The sequence below is a fragment of the Camelina sativa genome, chromosome 7, assembly GCF_030686135.1.
Source record: "Camelina sativa cultivar CO46 ecotype springtype chromosome 7, ASM3068613v1".
In the NCBI taxonomy this organism is placed as follows: Eukaryota; Viridiplantae; Streptophyta; class Magnoliopsida; order Brassicales; family Brassicaceae; genus Camelina; species Camelina sativa.
In genome coordinates, this window is record NC_141886.1 from 23,534,368 (window position 1) to 23,550,151 (window position 15,784).

The following is a 15,784-nucleotide window of genomic DNA, read 5'->3' on the forward strand; positions in this document are numbered from 1 at the left end:
ACTTTGTGTTCTCTCTTGACATTCTTACCTTAACGCAGCATTGACTAATAATCTTCAGAAGAAATAAAACTACATTTGATACTGCAAGATTTTTACAAGTTGAACAAATTCAATCTAATAAATTTCTGGAACCAAATTCAGTATATACAGTACTATTGATGCAAGTTCTTGGGAACAAGAGAACAGAATGTACTTTTCAGAATTCTTGGAACAACTTACTTGGTAACTTTGAGAAGAGAAAATAATATGCCTGAATCTGCAGTCAGGTTTGTAGGGATGACGAAGAACTCATGGCCTCAAGTCTTTGCGCCTCTTCAACACGACCAAACCGATTGAGAAGTTCAATGACCAGTGAATAATGAACTTCTGATGGCTGCAGATTGTACATCCGGAGTATCAAGTTGAAGAAGCGATAAGCTTCATCAGCAAATCCGGCTTGACTGCAAATAGATAAAACTGCTGTAAATGTGAAGGTGTTGGGAGTAAACCCTCCTGATATCATTTTCTCAAAACAGTTTATTGCATCCCTAAAGCGTCCGTTGCATCCATAAGCCTCTATAACGGCGGTCCATGTCAGAGAGCCCTTGACTACAACAGTATCGAAAGAAAAATTAGCACTTCTGAGATCTCCACATTGTCCATACATCTTGATGATTCTTGCGGAAACAAAGGGGATCGACTCAAATTCCTTTTTCAGAATGTGCCCATGAAGCTCCTTCCCCAGCTTTAATGCTTTGAGCTCACTGCAAACAGTCAAAACCCTACCCATCGTAACAGAATCTGGCCTGTGCTTTGATAACAGCATTGATCTAAATATCTCAACCCCTGCTTTTAAATCACTGTTTTCCACATAGCAGTCAATCATGGCAGTCCATGCTTTCACATTCCTTTGCTCTAACCTGTCAAATAATCTGATAGGGTACTCTGGAACACCGCACTTTGAGTACATCACCATCAAGGAAGTGACTAGGGATACATTTGGCAAGAAGAGATTCTTTAAAGCATAACAATGAATCTCCTTTCCTTGCTTTATAGCCCTCAGCTCTGCACAAACAGGAAGAACAGTAGCAATTGTAACAACGTCTGGCTTAAAACCTTCCTGCTGCATCCAAACAATCGACCTTAAAGCTTGATCAAATCTTCCGTTGGCTGCATATCCAGACATCAGTGCAGTCCACGAAATGGCATTCCTCTGTTTGGAGCCATAGAACACTCGTCTCCCAGAAACCATATCCCCACACTTGCAGTATAAATCAATCAAACCAGAGTGAACAAACGGCTGTTCCACGTAGTTCTTCGATTTCAACACATGGGCATGGACCTCCTTTCCCAGTTTCAGTGCCTTAACATCCCCAAGTACAGGAAGAATCGTTGTAAGTATAACTGAGTTTGGATATATTCCTTCTTCACTTATCATCGTCCTAAACAATCCCAGAGCTTCCCACTGCCTTTTATTGTGAGCCAATCCAGCAATCATAGCCCCCCAAACGACTATATCTCTCTCTACAATCTCATCAAAGACTCTACGAGCAAGCCCTACTTTACCACATTTAAAATACATATCAACAAGAGAAGTCTTAAGAAAGACACTGCTAAACAAACCGTTCTTGATCGCAAGTGCATGCGTCTTCAATCCTTGTCTCAAAGCAGATGCACCAGCAAAGCTCTTGAACACATTAGACAAACTATAAACATTCAAATCAACCCCTTGCTCTCTCATCTCCGTAAACGTAGATAAAACATCTTGATACCGCTTCTTCCCTGATATCACAGTCCCTCTAAGCAACGCATTCCAAGAATAAACATTTGAGCTAGTACTTTCGTCGAACACCTTCTGTGCATCTTTAACCGAACCACAAGCAGTGTACATATGAACAAGCTTGGTCCTAAGAAACTCATTACTCTCCAACCCATTGATACGGATATGAACATGGACTTGCTTACCGTGAATTAACGATTTCCGGCGAACGCACGCGGCTAAAAGAGCCGAGAAAGTCGTCGCATTCACAGGTATGCCCCTCTGTTCGAGGTAATCAAGAATCGTGAGAGCGTCTTCGAGATTGTTCTTCCTCGCAAACCTTTGGATGTCTCTGTGGATACTGTTGGGGTTTTGGGAGTGGAGAGGAAGAGAAGAAGGGAAAGCATCTCTTTCCCTAAAAGGTTTGGGCTTTTTGGCGGGAGAAGGTCGTCTGGTTCGGGTTGGTCTAAACGGAGAATTCGCCGGAGCTCCGTCTTTATAGGAACGTTGAGGACGATGGTTGTTGAGACTCGTCGTCACGGGAAGTGAAGGGAGTTCTCGGAATCCGAGAGACGAAACTACTTCCATGGTGACACTCACCACTTTGATTAAGCTAAGGTCGTTAGTATATAATACCATTAAAACTAGGGACTATCTGGCAATTTTACTAAAGTTTTTTACATTAATTTTATTTTCCTCTGCGTGCGAATCAATTTAAAAAAAAAAAAAAAAAAAAAAAAAAAAAATGGTGTAAAAATTCGACAAGTCTCTATGGTATAAGCTTAATACGGATGGTGCGTGTCACGGCAATCCTGGTCCTACTACAGTAGGAGGGGTGTTGCGGAACTTCGAAGGGGAATGGTGTGGTGGGTTCTCTCTTAATATTGGTCACTGTACGGCTCCCGTGGCAGAGTTATGGAGAGTGTATTACGGGCTGGTCACTGCTTGGAAGAAGCGGGTGGTGCGAGTGGAGCTTGAGATGGATTCTGAGATTATGGTCGGTTTTTTAACGTCAGGGATCGGGGAGACCCATTATCTGTCCTTTCTGGTATGTCTGTGCCATGGCTTTATTGCGAGGGACTGGATAGTCCGTATTACTCATGTGTATAGGGAAGCTAACCGCCTTGCGAATGGACTAGCTACCTATGCTTTTTCTTTATCTTTAGGTTTTCACTCTTTTTCTTCAGTTCCTACTGTTGTTGCTTCAATTTTGAACGATGATGTAGCTGGTGTTTCTTGTGTACGCCGAGTTAGGGTGTAGTTTTCTCTTTTCTTTTTAATAATAATCATGTTGGGAGGTTAATCTCCCAGTGTTTTTACCAAAAAAAAAAATAATAATAATAATAATAATAAGCCACATTTTAATAATTTATACAAGAGTTAATTAGCATGTGTACACATTAATATTTCCTCACTTAAAATAATTTACATAACTTTTTTTTAGCATGTGTAAGTGTAAGTATGAATTGTTTTTTATTCTTTTTTTTTTGGGTATGTATGAATTGTAAATACATGCTGGTATAGTGGTACTTGCCTCATGCAAAAAATTAATTTTAATATTTAAAAATAAGAAGATAATATTATTTGAAATTATTTTCTCCAATTTAATACAGAGTTAACTAAATAAATAAGATTGAATCAATCGGAGAATGGAGATTGAGGGAACCTTTTCGTCGATGAGAAGGAAATCAACGCCCATTAGTTGGCCACCTTTATATTTATAAACACAAATATGAAAAGGAGAATAACAAAAAATGTATTAATGAAAACAGTTATTGATTTAATCCACATTATATAGATTTTTAATCTATGTATAATGTATATAAAAAATTATTTTAATGGTAAAACAATAATATATTGGAACTTATAGGTTATTTTCATCAGCATTTTGTGTTTAGGTTTGACGCTCATTAGATAAGAGTATCCTCCTACTCACGAGAATCAGCAAATATGTCTTCTTCTGACAATTTGTTTGACGACGAAACATTGCAGTTAAGTCCTTTCTGTTCTACGGGATCACCGAATCCACGTATTCCAGGATCACCAGATCCATGTATTCCAGAATCACCAGACCCATATATTTCGTTAATGGTATACTTCTCCTTTTTTCTTTCACTACTAAATTTTCTCTGAAAATATTTATTAATGATAAAACTTTTGGATTTGTGAAATATATAAGATTTTCTAGAGAACGAATCTATCAAACTTACCTCTGACTCGATGAACGAAAGTAACCCCTTAATTTCATCTCAACAATCAAATCTAGTGGCATATCAAGGGATATCAACACTACTACAAGATCCACTTGAAATGGTATATTACTTACACTTCAACATAGATCAGGAAATCTAAATCAACTACTGAGAGTAATCTATATTCTAATAAATGTAATTTCATGTATTTTATGTAAGCAGCAGCAACAACAAAAACAACAACACCAAATCCTGCAACAACAACTACTAGAGAATTCGTCTGACTTGTGGTTACAAAATAACTTAACAGACGATTTTTCAAGTAAAACTTTGCTAAATAGTTTTCAAGAGTCAACTGTTTTTGCAAAGGTAAAAACTGTTTGTTAGAGTGGTTTTGATTTTATTAACTAAATATTACATTTTAAAAGTTAATTTGTTTATTTTTCAGAACTAAATAGAGATGGTCAAGTGGCGCAAGAAAATAATGGATTTGCACATCCAACTAGAGTTATAACACGCGCACGTGCGGGACTATAATTTTTTTTATTAATACGAACTACTGAATATAATTATAATTATTCAACATTAAATATATAAATATATAAATCTATATAGATGTGAAATTTATTGTATTAAGCGATATATAAGTTATCTATTTCTTTAAATATTTTTAACATTAATTTTTTCTTTATTTTCTGGTATATACTCATCATCTCTTGCATCTATTCTCTTTTCAAATTTTATTATCTCACTTATATTATTTTGATTATGAAGACATATCATAACTATTTTTCATTTTTTTCATCTTCCAACACTTTTTTTATCAGCTAATTGATATTACTTACTAACATAAACCTAAAAGAAATCTTAGAAAATATACCCACTACTCTTTGTCATTAAGTTTACTTGATAGTATTGTACTACACGTAAATTTTGTTTCCTAGTAATGAATCTCATAATTGGACTCGTTTCCATCCATAAACACCACATTATAACATCAAATATTACATTTTATCTTAACAGTTTAACAAAAGAAAAATTATGTTCATGTATATAATTTTTTCTACTTTAAAATATGTATAGTCTACTATATTAGTCTACTATATTTTTATATAATGTTCTTTTATTTTGATTTTTTCTAAATTTACAAACTCATAAGATTATTCTAACTTGTAAATATGTGTATTTATTCAAAAATAAAATTCTTTTTAAAATTTAATTAAAATTCTACAATCTACCACTACTATTATAATTATTTTGATTATAAATGGCTTTATCCAATTTTTTCTTAGTATTTTTCACTATTTTTTTGGTGTGTGTGATGTTCAGAATAAGTTTTCTTTAATATGTTTTATTTCCAGTAACCTTATACATTTCTCTTAAATATTTATTATTTTAATTTTGAGCATTTGATTAATATTTTTTCTTTTTTTTTTGGAAATAACTTTGTTTAACAAATTTCACCATTCAAAATATGATAACTAACATAGATCACTCAAACTATTTTAATTATTTATATTATTTAGAATTTTAAACTGATATTAGTTTCATGTTAAGACACAATAGTTAGTCTGAGATCAACTTAGTTTTTTTATATGATTCACCAAACTCAGGCATTCTTAAAGATTGTAGTAGCTGTTTTAATGTGATTCATCAAACTCAAGCATTCTTAAAGATTGTAGTAGATGTTTCAGATTCTGTTTATAGTTGTGTAGATTCTTAAGGTCAGAGTGCCCATTGGATTAGATAATGATTGTCACAAGTCTTGGGATATGCAAACTGGAATATATAGTTTCCCTTTAAGTCTAGCGCATAGGGTGGGTCAGAGCCTGGATAGCTGGTCTCTTGGGTGAACCTATAGATGGAGATGACTTCACTGTGGATTTGGTAAATGTTAGTGAAGCTCATGTCCGTGTAGCCAACCTTACCGAACCGCTGCCTAGTCAACTGGAACTAAAGAGCTAGTTAAGTCAAGTTGTCAATGTGATAGTAAGTAAAAATACCTATGGGTTCCTCCTAAATGCTCTCACTGTCAACAAATTGGTTAGTTAAATCACATCCAAGAAGTTTTTTTACAGTAACTCTTCACTTCGAATAATTCTCTTTATCCCTACTTTCGTTTTGAAAATCGTGAAAACTGGTTCCAAATATTGTATTTATTCATCATAACTATCTATATCCAAATATGTAATATATTGATTAGGAAAAGCTTAAAAAAAGAGAAATGACAACAATTTTAAAAATAGCTCAAATAAATAGAAATAACAATATACTTATAATAAATATAAATCTAAATATTCTTTTTAAATTATATATAATATTGTTAAAAAGTTAACAGTTTTAATTTGACCAAGTGAAAGTCAAAACAACATCAAAGCATCAAACTTGCAGGAGAAATCATTGTCGGCGAAAAAAAAATTGTTCTTTGTCTAGCTAAAGAAACTTGATATCGATTCTTTCTAACACTTCCAAAATAGGCAGCCGCTAGACCAAGCATCCAATACTTTTTATGTAACTGGCTGGTACTTATAAAACTAATAGAATATATTATCTCCCATTTCTCGTCAGGAGGATATTCTTGTTGTAAACTCCAAACGCCCAAATTTGAACCGTTTAGCACATCCGATATGCACAAACGATCATTGAGATTCCACATTTCTATACTAGTAGGCATAGTATAATTGGTGTAACACTTTGGTAACATTATCCATCGAAATTTTTCGGTATGAAGATCGATAGCTAGTAGTAGCATTGAAAATGTTCGATATTTTATTGTCAACCAAAAGAGGGATCCGTTTGCGTAGACTGATGATTGCTCTTTGCAGAAACTATGATTATCTAAACTATAAAAGCCTGTGTCGCTTTGCTTACCGCTATCAAAGGATATGACATTGGCCTTGAAACAATCAGAATCATAATCTCCAAGTCTTGAATAAATCAAAACCACCATATAAGAGTTTGTAACAATATCTTTGCCAAATCCAGCAAGAAACAGCATTATCTTCACTAATTCACCTTCATAATCTATGACTGATTGAGAAAGTTCTCTCCATGGTCTATCGACCATTGTAGTTAATGTGAAGTTAAGAGTAAATGGCCATTGCGAAAACGCCGGAGAAAGTTTCATGTGTTCTTTAGTCGTCGGATTGATCAAGTAAATGTACCTAAAATCGTCGTAGATACGAATCAAGACCAATCCATCACAAGACCCCAAAGACTTGAATAGTTTTCTTTTGTGATTTGTCAATTGGATCATCAGGAAAAGTGTAGTAACTAGAAGAAGAAGGACAATATTTTCCATTGTTGTGATCATCATATCTAGAAAAAGTATTCAAACACAAAGTTGTTGAGTCTGAATCTTGTTTATCAAACTTGGCTGACAATTGTTGGCTAACAACTAGAAGTTTCACATTAGGGGTTGGTAATCCTGTACGAACGAGTCGCTTGTGGGAAAAATAAGCTGATTCGATCATCGATCTCCATTTTTTCGACAAGACTTTGAATCTAGCGAGTGGTTTTATTGGAAGATGGTAAAAGATCTCTTCAACTATATCCTCTGATATTATAATTGTCTTAGGATTATTATGTTTGTTATCCTCCATTTTTTTCCGGGCGATGATAATACATAGTTTAGAATATATATATATATATATATATATATATATATATATATATATATATAATATGGATATAATCTTGGATTATTAACTTTAGAGTTATCATTAATTAATTGTAGGAAAGAAGATTTTACACATTTAACTCATTTTAGAATAATAAAGAGTAAATAAATAAATGTGTATATATAAGCTATAAATAAATATTGATTTCATGAAAAACTTACATGTTGATTAATATATGTATATATCACCACTAAAATTAATGTGAATAAAATGAGAAAATTTATGACTAAATATGCTTTCATATAATTTTCTTTAAACAATTAATCACTTTTAAATATTTGTTGATATTAATCTATTTATAAACATTGATAGATTTTAAAATCTTCTATAAATTCTCCAAGAAGTTTTATACAAGTTTCTCCATTTAGTAATAACCTAATACATGTGTCTTTTTCCTCAAATAACACACTAATATGTAATTTAACTAAACAAATATATACTAAAATAAAAGGTTCAAATGATTCAAATAAGGCATGACAAATGAAACTTGAGAACTTGTATTAAAATTCGCTTGTAGATATTTTTATATTTATAAGAGGTTCAAATGATTCAAATAAAGCATAACACATAAAACTTGTATTAAAATTTTATACAAAAATACATTTTTAATAAACTAAACAAAAAGCTAGTGTGACATTAAAAAAGAGATGGTATGACATTTGAGAGTCTATTTTATCTGTTATAAAATAACACATGTAAAAGTATTTTACTTATATTTTGCTTATATTTCACATATGTTTTGCTTATTTTCTTTTTTGTTTACTATTTTCTTTTTTGAAAATATATGTAAGATATTACGTAAATGCAAAATCTTATCAGTGAAATTAGTTAGAAAATATATGATTATATGTAATATGTTTTCAGTTTTATGATGTTAGAAAACTTTTTGAGGAAAATTCTTAAGAGTCATATTAGATACAAAATATGTCAATCATACTGGATATATGTTAGGAAGTTTTAGCAACATGGAATTTATTGTCTTCATCCACTCTTTTAGAAAAGAAAATGTTTCTCATAAAAAGATGAAAAGATTTTATTGTGAGTAATAAATATTATATAGAAAAAGGTGATATTAGATAATAAATATGTAAATCATAATTGATATGTTTTAGGAATTTTTAGCAACATGGAATTTGTTGTCTTCATCCACTCTTTTGGAAAAGAAAATGTTTCTCACAACAAGATAAAAAGATTTTATTGTGAGTAACAACTATATATATTAAATATTTCAAAGAACAAAAAAAATGACTAATTTGCGGCCATATATAAACAATCACACCTAAAATTTATATTTATATAGAATTTAATATAAACTATACTCAATATATATCAAACAATCAAATTAAATCAAATCATATATATACATATATATATATATATATGTGATTCTATCATAATCACAAATCAATAAAAATATATAAACAACTAAAAATACATCATCTACACATACGTAGACAAGTACACCAGAACCATTGGACCAGTGATGTAACAAAGCCTCCTCGTCTCCCTCAATAACCCATCTTTTCTGTTTACTTCTTCTTTGTGGCTCACCCCAGGCAAGCCCTGCTGAATCCTTTCGCTCTGCTTCTGGTTATGCTTCAATTTCAGATTTTCTGTAGGATACAGAATCAAAAAATAAATAGAGTTTATTTCTTCTTCTCTGTAAACCCTAGAAATAAATGTTGATTTCCTGAAAAAATTACATGATGATTAATAAATTGACTAAAATTAATGTGAATAAAATGAGAAAATTTATGACTAAATATTCTTTCATATAATTTTCTTTAACAATTAATCACTTTTAATTATTTCTTAATATCTCTATATACTTATTTAAGCAATGTTGTTAAAATTTAACACTACTATCATGTGACATATTACAAAAAATGCCATTACAATATAATTAATTTAATAACTATTGGTTTATAAAATAATAAAAAATATTTTCGAAATTACTTAATAAAATTATTTAACATATTTTATTTATTGTTTCGGAAATCTTAGGAAAAATAGCAAATTATTTAAAAAAATTATAAAACTTAATTTTATTTATAAAACTAAGATTAAATATTTGCATATATAAATCGATTAATAATAATATATAGATTTTAAAAACAAGATACAACATTGTTTATATTTTAAAAATATATCTATATACTTATTTAAGCAATGTTGTTAGAATTTTAATCAACTTTGATGTGGCATATTACGAAAATGCTATTGCATTTTAATTAATCTAATAACTAACAAAAGAAAAGTTTATATTTGTTTACAAAATAATAAACCAATATTTTTGAAATTATTTAATGAAATTATTTAACAGATTCTATTTATTGTTTCAGAATTCTTAGGAAATAATACAAAACTATTTAACTGGCTAAAACTTATTTTTTTATACACAATATTCACTATACAAAAAATACTAAGTGTATAATGTTGACAATATACATATACATAATCTGATTATAATTTTCACATAGAAATTTAATATATACTAACATTTTATACCAACAATTGCAATGATGATAATATTAACACCAATCACTATTGTAAATTTGGTATATTAAGATCTCTACACAAGATCACATCAATTTGTAATACCAGATCACGGGTCAATACATGTTTTGTTGGGTTTTTTTAAGACTATACCGAATTTATAATTAACGAATTTGATACTGCACCCAAACCAAAATAGTAGTACAACCTATGGGTTGAAATCGGAATATGAAATTAAGTAAATTAAAAATATAATTTTATAAAATGTATAGAATAAATAAATAATCCTACTATATTAATTGGGAAGTAAAAATATGAAACTAACCTTAAAATGTGTAAAAACTTACATTCAATTACCATTAGAAAAACTTAATTAATTAGTTAATTAATTAAATAAAGATAATTAATTAGAAAATAAAAAACGCTAACAGATCAAATATAAAAAAAATCTAGAAAAATATATATAAAAAAATATTTTCTCTCTCTAATAAATTATGGACGAAAATTACTAAATATTTTTTTAAAATATAAACTAATCAAAATTTCAAAAACTAAGATTTTATATCCAAGTACACAATATAATTATTTTTAAGAACTAAATTTCAAAGATTATGATTCTCCTAAGATTGGTATTGTATCTACTTCTTTATCGTAATTAAATACTGATCAAAATTCATTCATTAGTATAAGATAAAAACTAAGATTGTTTTTTAACTGATCTATCATGGTTATACATTAATTTTTGTTCAGCTTTCCCATATAATTTAAGTTAATGGATTTTATTTTGGTTGTACTTCCATTTCCATCTCCCTCGTTTAAATCCACCACGTCAGCAGGGACAAATTCTATAAAAAAAAACGTTTCATATTTTCATTAGAAATACTCTGTAAAATAAACGACTCTTTGATTTCCCCTGAACAATATAAATAAATATGAAGTCTATCCTTCTTTATGAATCATCGACTCTTTAGTTTCTCTCTAGAAACTCTAGTCTCTTCGAGCTAAATCTTGACGACGATGGCGGCTGTTCCGATCAACACTCCACCTGAATCATCTGAAGAAGAGTTCAGCAACTCCAAAGTTTCCTACTCGTATGAAGACGACTCAATGGAAGTCGAACAGTCTGATTCGGAAAACACCAATGGAGGTACGTATATACATGCATGATCACAATCTTTCCCATTTCCCCTGTTTCTACTCTAACGAAGCCATTTCGTTCGCTAGCTAGGAAATACTCTCTTGTATATATGTCTAGTTCTTTTAGGTTTCGAGATTGTTTCGTCGGAAAAGTTATGTAAGATAGTGTCTTTTGTGTGTCCTGTCTCTGATACTTTGTTTATTTGGTTTTACACTCTTGTTACAGCTACAGGAACTAATGCAAATGGTAATGAAGATGAGTTTTGGGTTCAGTATCCTGCTTTGAAGGAGTTTTTGCCCAGAATGGCACGCTTTCTTGGAAACGATAATATATCCGAATACTATCTTTTGGAGAAAGCCAAACTTTTGGGAGATGATGTGGCCAAAGAGTTGAATGATAAATATGAGGCTTTGCGTATTAAGGAGTTGGAGTATTGTAGCTTAAAGTTAAGCATCGTTTCTGATGTTCTGTCCTTGATGAAACCCTGATTATGAGGGAGGGATTGTTCTGCTTGTTAACTTTCTTTCCAATTTTTAAATCTGTGGGACTTTGGTTCGTGTTTTTTTTGTTTTGTTGAACTCCTTTTCATTTTTGGTTTTATTCGAACTTAATTTATGTGTTTATTATATCTCTATGATTGTTCAATATTAATGGAATATTTGAATGATTAACTTTCTTCTTTATTTTGTTTTATTGTTAATGTTTTATCACTTTATTTATGATATTGTAATAACAAAATTGTTCGAAAATTAGTATTGGAAGGAGTTACTATTTGTACCGATTGAATAGAAAAAAAAAGACTCGTTTTGATTTAAATGAGAAGTCTAATAACAAGTCTAAACAGGAAAAAAAATCCAGAGAGGAAGAGATTGTGTAGTAAAAGTTGCAGCTTTTACCGGTTAGAAGTTATCAACGGTAAGAAACAGATTGTGTAGTGACTAGTGAGCACACTCTCTTCTATACAACTTTGCTGCTATTACCATAAGGTCCATAACTTTATATTGCCAAGTAAAAATCGTCTTACTCGTTTTTACATGAGCCTACTATTTTAATTACGACTGAGTGGAAGGTGTGTAAGCTTAACATTTTACATTTGTATTCAGGCTGCTACTAAGGGAGTTGCCTGACTGCTGTAGAGGTTTCCACAAAATTGTTTGAAAACAAATTCTGGAAAGAAAAACAAAATATTGTAAAATGTTTGCTCTTGCTTCTTTTCATGTGGATTTGATAACGAACTATCTAAGTACTATTTGGAATAGAAACATGTATGATCAAAAAAAAATATGAGAAACCAATCAACGTTTTATCCCCACCTACACACTTTTACTTTTTAATTTTTATCTAGTTTCTGTTATTTTCGATAAATTATAAATATTTTTTGATATTCTAATTACTATTTATTATCAATTTTTACAAGAAGATTGAATTGATGATTCCACCAAGAAAAAAAAAAGTTGAATTGATGATTATCATTTACTGCTTCTCTATAATAATTTTTATAGAGTTGAATTCAAATTGTTATATACTCCATAAATAAGATTACTATATATATATAGTGATAATCAATACAATAAAATTTCCTTGTTTTTCATCAGAGCATGAAACCTCAGCTTTTGTATTGAAGTAGAGACTGACACATCAATTAAAATGAATATTCAATCAAATTAAAACAATTAATACAGCTAAGCACAATATTTGGTGACTCACAATATTAGCCAACTAGGTTTCCCGTGGAAGGAATAAAAGTATTTTTCCAATTTGCGACCGTGACAAAGTTTTTCATATCTGATCAGAAAACAATAAACAAAGACTGATAAAAAAAAATTAATGAGGTAGTTTTTCTTTGAGAAAAGAGTTTCAGTGACAAAGTTTGAGTCAAGCTTAGGCTTAAGTCAATAGACAAAGCTTAGGTCAATAAACTTAGTGTTGATCTACTTGTGCCATTCCAAATATATTGCCAAACTCGTCAGTCGCTGTCGTGTCGTCAGGTCGTCATCTTCCCCGTCTCCATTATCGAGAAAAACCGTCGTCGATCCGCCGCTTTCATCTTAACACTGTCTCGACCTGTCTTCATTGTCTCGAGTCTCGACCAAGCTTCTCCGATCGGTTTGATTTTCTGTCACAAAATCTTTGTTTGGAAAATGGATTTTCGATAAAGAAAAGGAGATACATACAGTACATATGTGTATGTATAGGATCGAATAAAAAAGAAAAAGAAAAAGTGGTCCATTAAAGGCTGTGATTGGAAACAGCCATATGCGGAATTCAAAGCGTTTTTTGTGAAAAACGCAATCTTTACACCAATCATAAGTATTTCTAGAATTTGCGCTTTCAAAAAAAAAACAAAACACAACAAAAGCGGTTTTATCTTTTGGATAAAGCCTTGGACCGCTTTCTAAAGAGAAGCACAATTTACCCAGCGGTTTTCAAGACAAAAACGCCAATATATATATATATATATATAATATCATAGATTTTAATAATAATAATAATTATATACTTTTATATCCACATAATACCTATGCAACTAATAAATAAAAAATAACTTCTTTGTATTCTCTTTCTTATTCAATTAATTTTTAGAATGCATTAAAAAAACAAAATCATTTCTAATAATAGAGTAGTAAATTTAGTAGTATATATGCATATATAACCATTAATAAAACAAATAATAACCAACATAAGTTTTACCAAATGACTGTATGCTAAAGATACATTTTAATTTAAGCTATTATAGATTCTCATAAATAATTTATTTCTTAAATGTGTTGTTTTTGAAAAATATGTGTTTTTTACTACTTTAATGAACAAAATTCACTTATTTACTTCAAAATAAATTTAAATAATAGATGAAAATATTATTTTATTAAAAATAACAATTTAAATTTATAACTATATAATATATCTGTTTCTTATTTATAAAATTATTATATCTTAAGAACTGCTTATTGTATAAAAAGTATTTATTTGTTAATACAAAACAAACTAAAATATATAATTATATCAATTATTAATAATATAATATGAAATCCGCACCGCAAATAATTTACCACCAATCAAACAATCTTGTGTACCGCTTATTTTGGAATAACCGCACTTGTCCCGCAAATACATTTGTTCCGCACGTACCGCAGTTGAACCGTGCCGCACTAACAAATTTTTTGTCCTGCACTACTAAATCCGCGGTTACCATTCGGACCCAAAGAGTTTGGTTGTACTACAATTGGCCCAATTTTGTATTTTTTTTAAAGACATAATTAATGGTATCTAATTTTTTTTTAATCGGTTGTTAACTTCAAATTTTGATCTATTGATTATTTGTATTTGTAATAATATTATAGAATAACAAACACATATTTTTCTTTATTTGACAGTGTTAAAATAATAAATCATTTATCAAAAATATTTTGATATATATATATATATATGAAAAAATGCTTCCAACACGTACCCGCTTCTTTCAATTTTCAAAAAAATCGCTTCTATAATTCCATACGCTTCCGCTTCCGCATACCCGCTTCCAATTCCATGCAGCTTAGGTGTGCAGTCATGACGTTGGTTGTGATCTTGAGGTTATTAAATTAGACTTGGGATTAGTTATTGAACCAGATTCATAAGATCGTAAATAGAGTTTTTTTTAGTTAGAACTCGAGTTGTTATTACTAAATTGTTAGTTCGGTTTAGTTTAATTATTGAGGTGAGCAAAGCTATTTTTCAAAACTTAGTTACAAATATAAAATATGAATTTGATGTGTCTATAAAATATGTGTTTTTAAAAAACGTGTTGACAAAAAAAATATATATTAAAATGGAGTTGTTATTATTAAACTGCTATGGTTTAGTTTAATTATTGCTCTGATCAAAGCTATTTTTCAAAACTTAGGCTCCTATTGGTAACTTATTGAGGAACAAAAAGAACATGAAGAATAAGAATTAAAGAAAAATGATCAGGAAAAGAAAAAATGATATAACACTAATGAGTAGGGAAATCTGTTCCTTATCAAATTTGAAGAGGAACAATTTTCTTCTATGATTCTAAAAAAATGAACTACTAGGAATAGTGTGGGGTCTACATGTTAAAATTTGGAAAATAAATTACTTTTAAATGGTAACAAAAATGAAAACAACAAGCAACAACACATTCTGTTCTAAAAATTGGTCACCAATTAGACCCTTAGTTAAAAATATAAAGATGAACTTGATTTGTCTACATAACGTGTGTTCTTTAAAAAATTGTTTACAAAAAAAATTATATTAAAAAATAATATGGTGCATTGTTATGCTTATATATGTGGTTGGTGTTCTTCGAAAAATATCACGATGAAGCTATCTTAAATCCTAAATATTGAGGTTACACAAAAACATATAGGCTCAGCAACTAAAAGCTTTGTATTCACTAAGCAATTTTAACATATCAGAAAATAAAAAAATAATTACTAATTAAAAATATATTATATTTTTACATTTACAACAGTAGATATAAACATTGACAAATAGAAAACATAACTATAATTACAAATTTTAGCCATATAAATAAAAA

General features: G+C 30.0%; 2 protein-coding genes and 1 pseudogene across 2 annotated transcripts; 1 reads left to right on the forward strand and 2 right to left on the reverse strand.

Moving 5' to 3' along the window:
- Nucleotides 1-53: 53 nt before the first annotated feature.
- On the reverse strand, nucleotides 54-2,479 carry LOC104701814 (pentatricopeptide repeat-containing protein At1g71460, chloroplastic). Its single transcript, XM_010417554.3, has one exon. It carries the CDS (start codon nucleotides 2,375-2,377, stop codon nucleotides 263-265), a length of 2,115 nt encoding a protein of 704 aa, XP_010415856.2. The 5' UTR covers nucleotides 2,378-2,479; the 3' UTR covers nucleotides 54-262.
- Nucleotides 2,480-6,215: 3,736 nt separating this feature from the next.
- On the reverse strand, nucleotides 6,216-7,532 carry LOC104701815 (putative F-box protein At1g71320; annotated as a pseudogene).
- A 3,591-nt stretch (nucleotides 7,533-11,123) lies between these two features.
- Nucleotides 11,124-11,732, forward strand: LOC104704827 (uncharacterized). The gene is made up of 2 exons (XM_010420855.1): nucleotides 11,124-11,253; nucleotides 11,470-11,732. The coding sequence occupies exons 1-2, from the start codon at nucleotides 11,124-11,126 to the stop codon at nucleotides 11,730-11,732; spliced, it is 393 nt and encodes a 130-aa protein (XP_010419157.1).
- The last annotated feature ends 4,052 nt before the right edge of the window (nucleotides 11,733-15,784 follow it).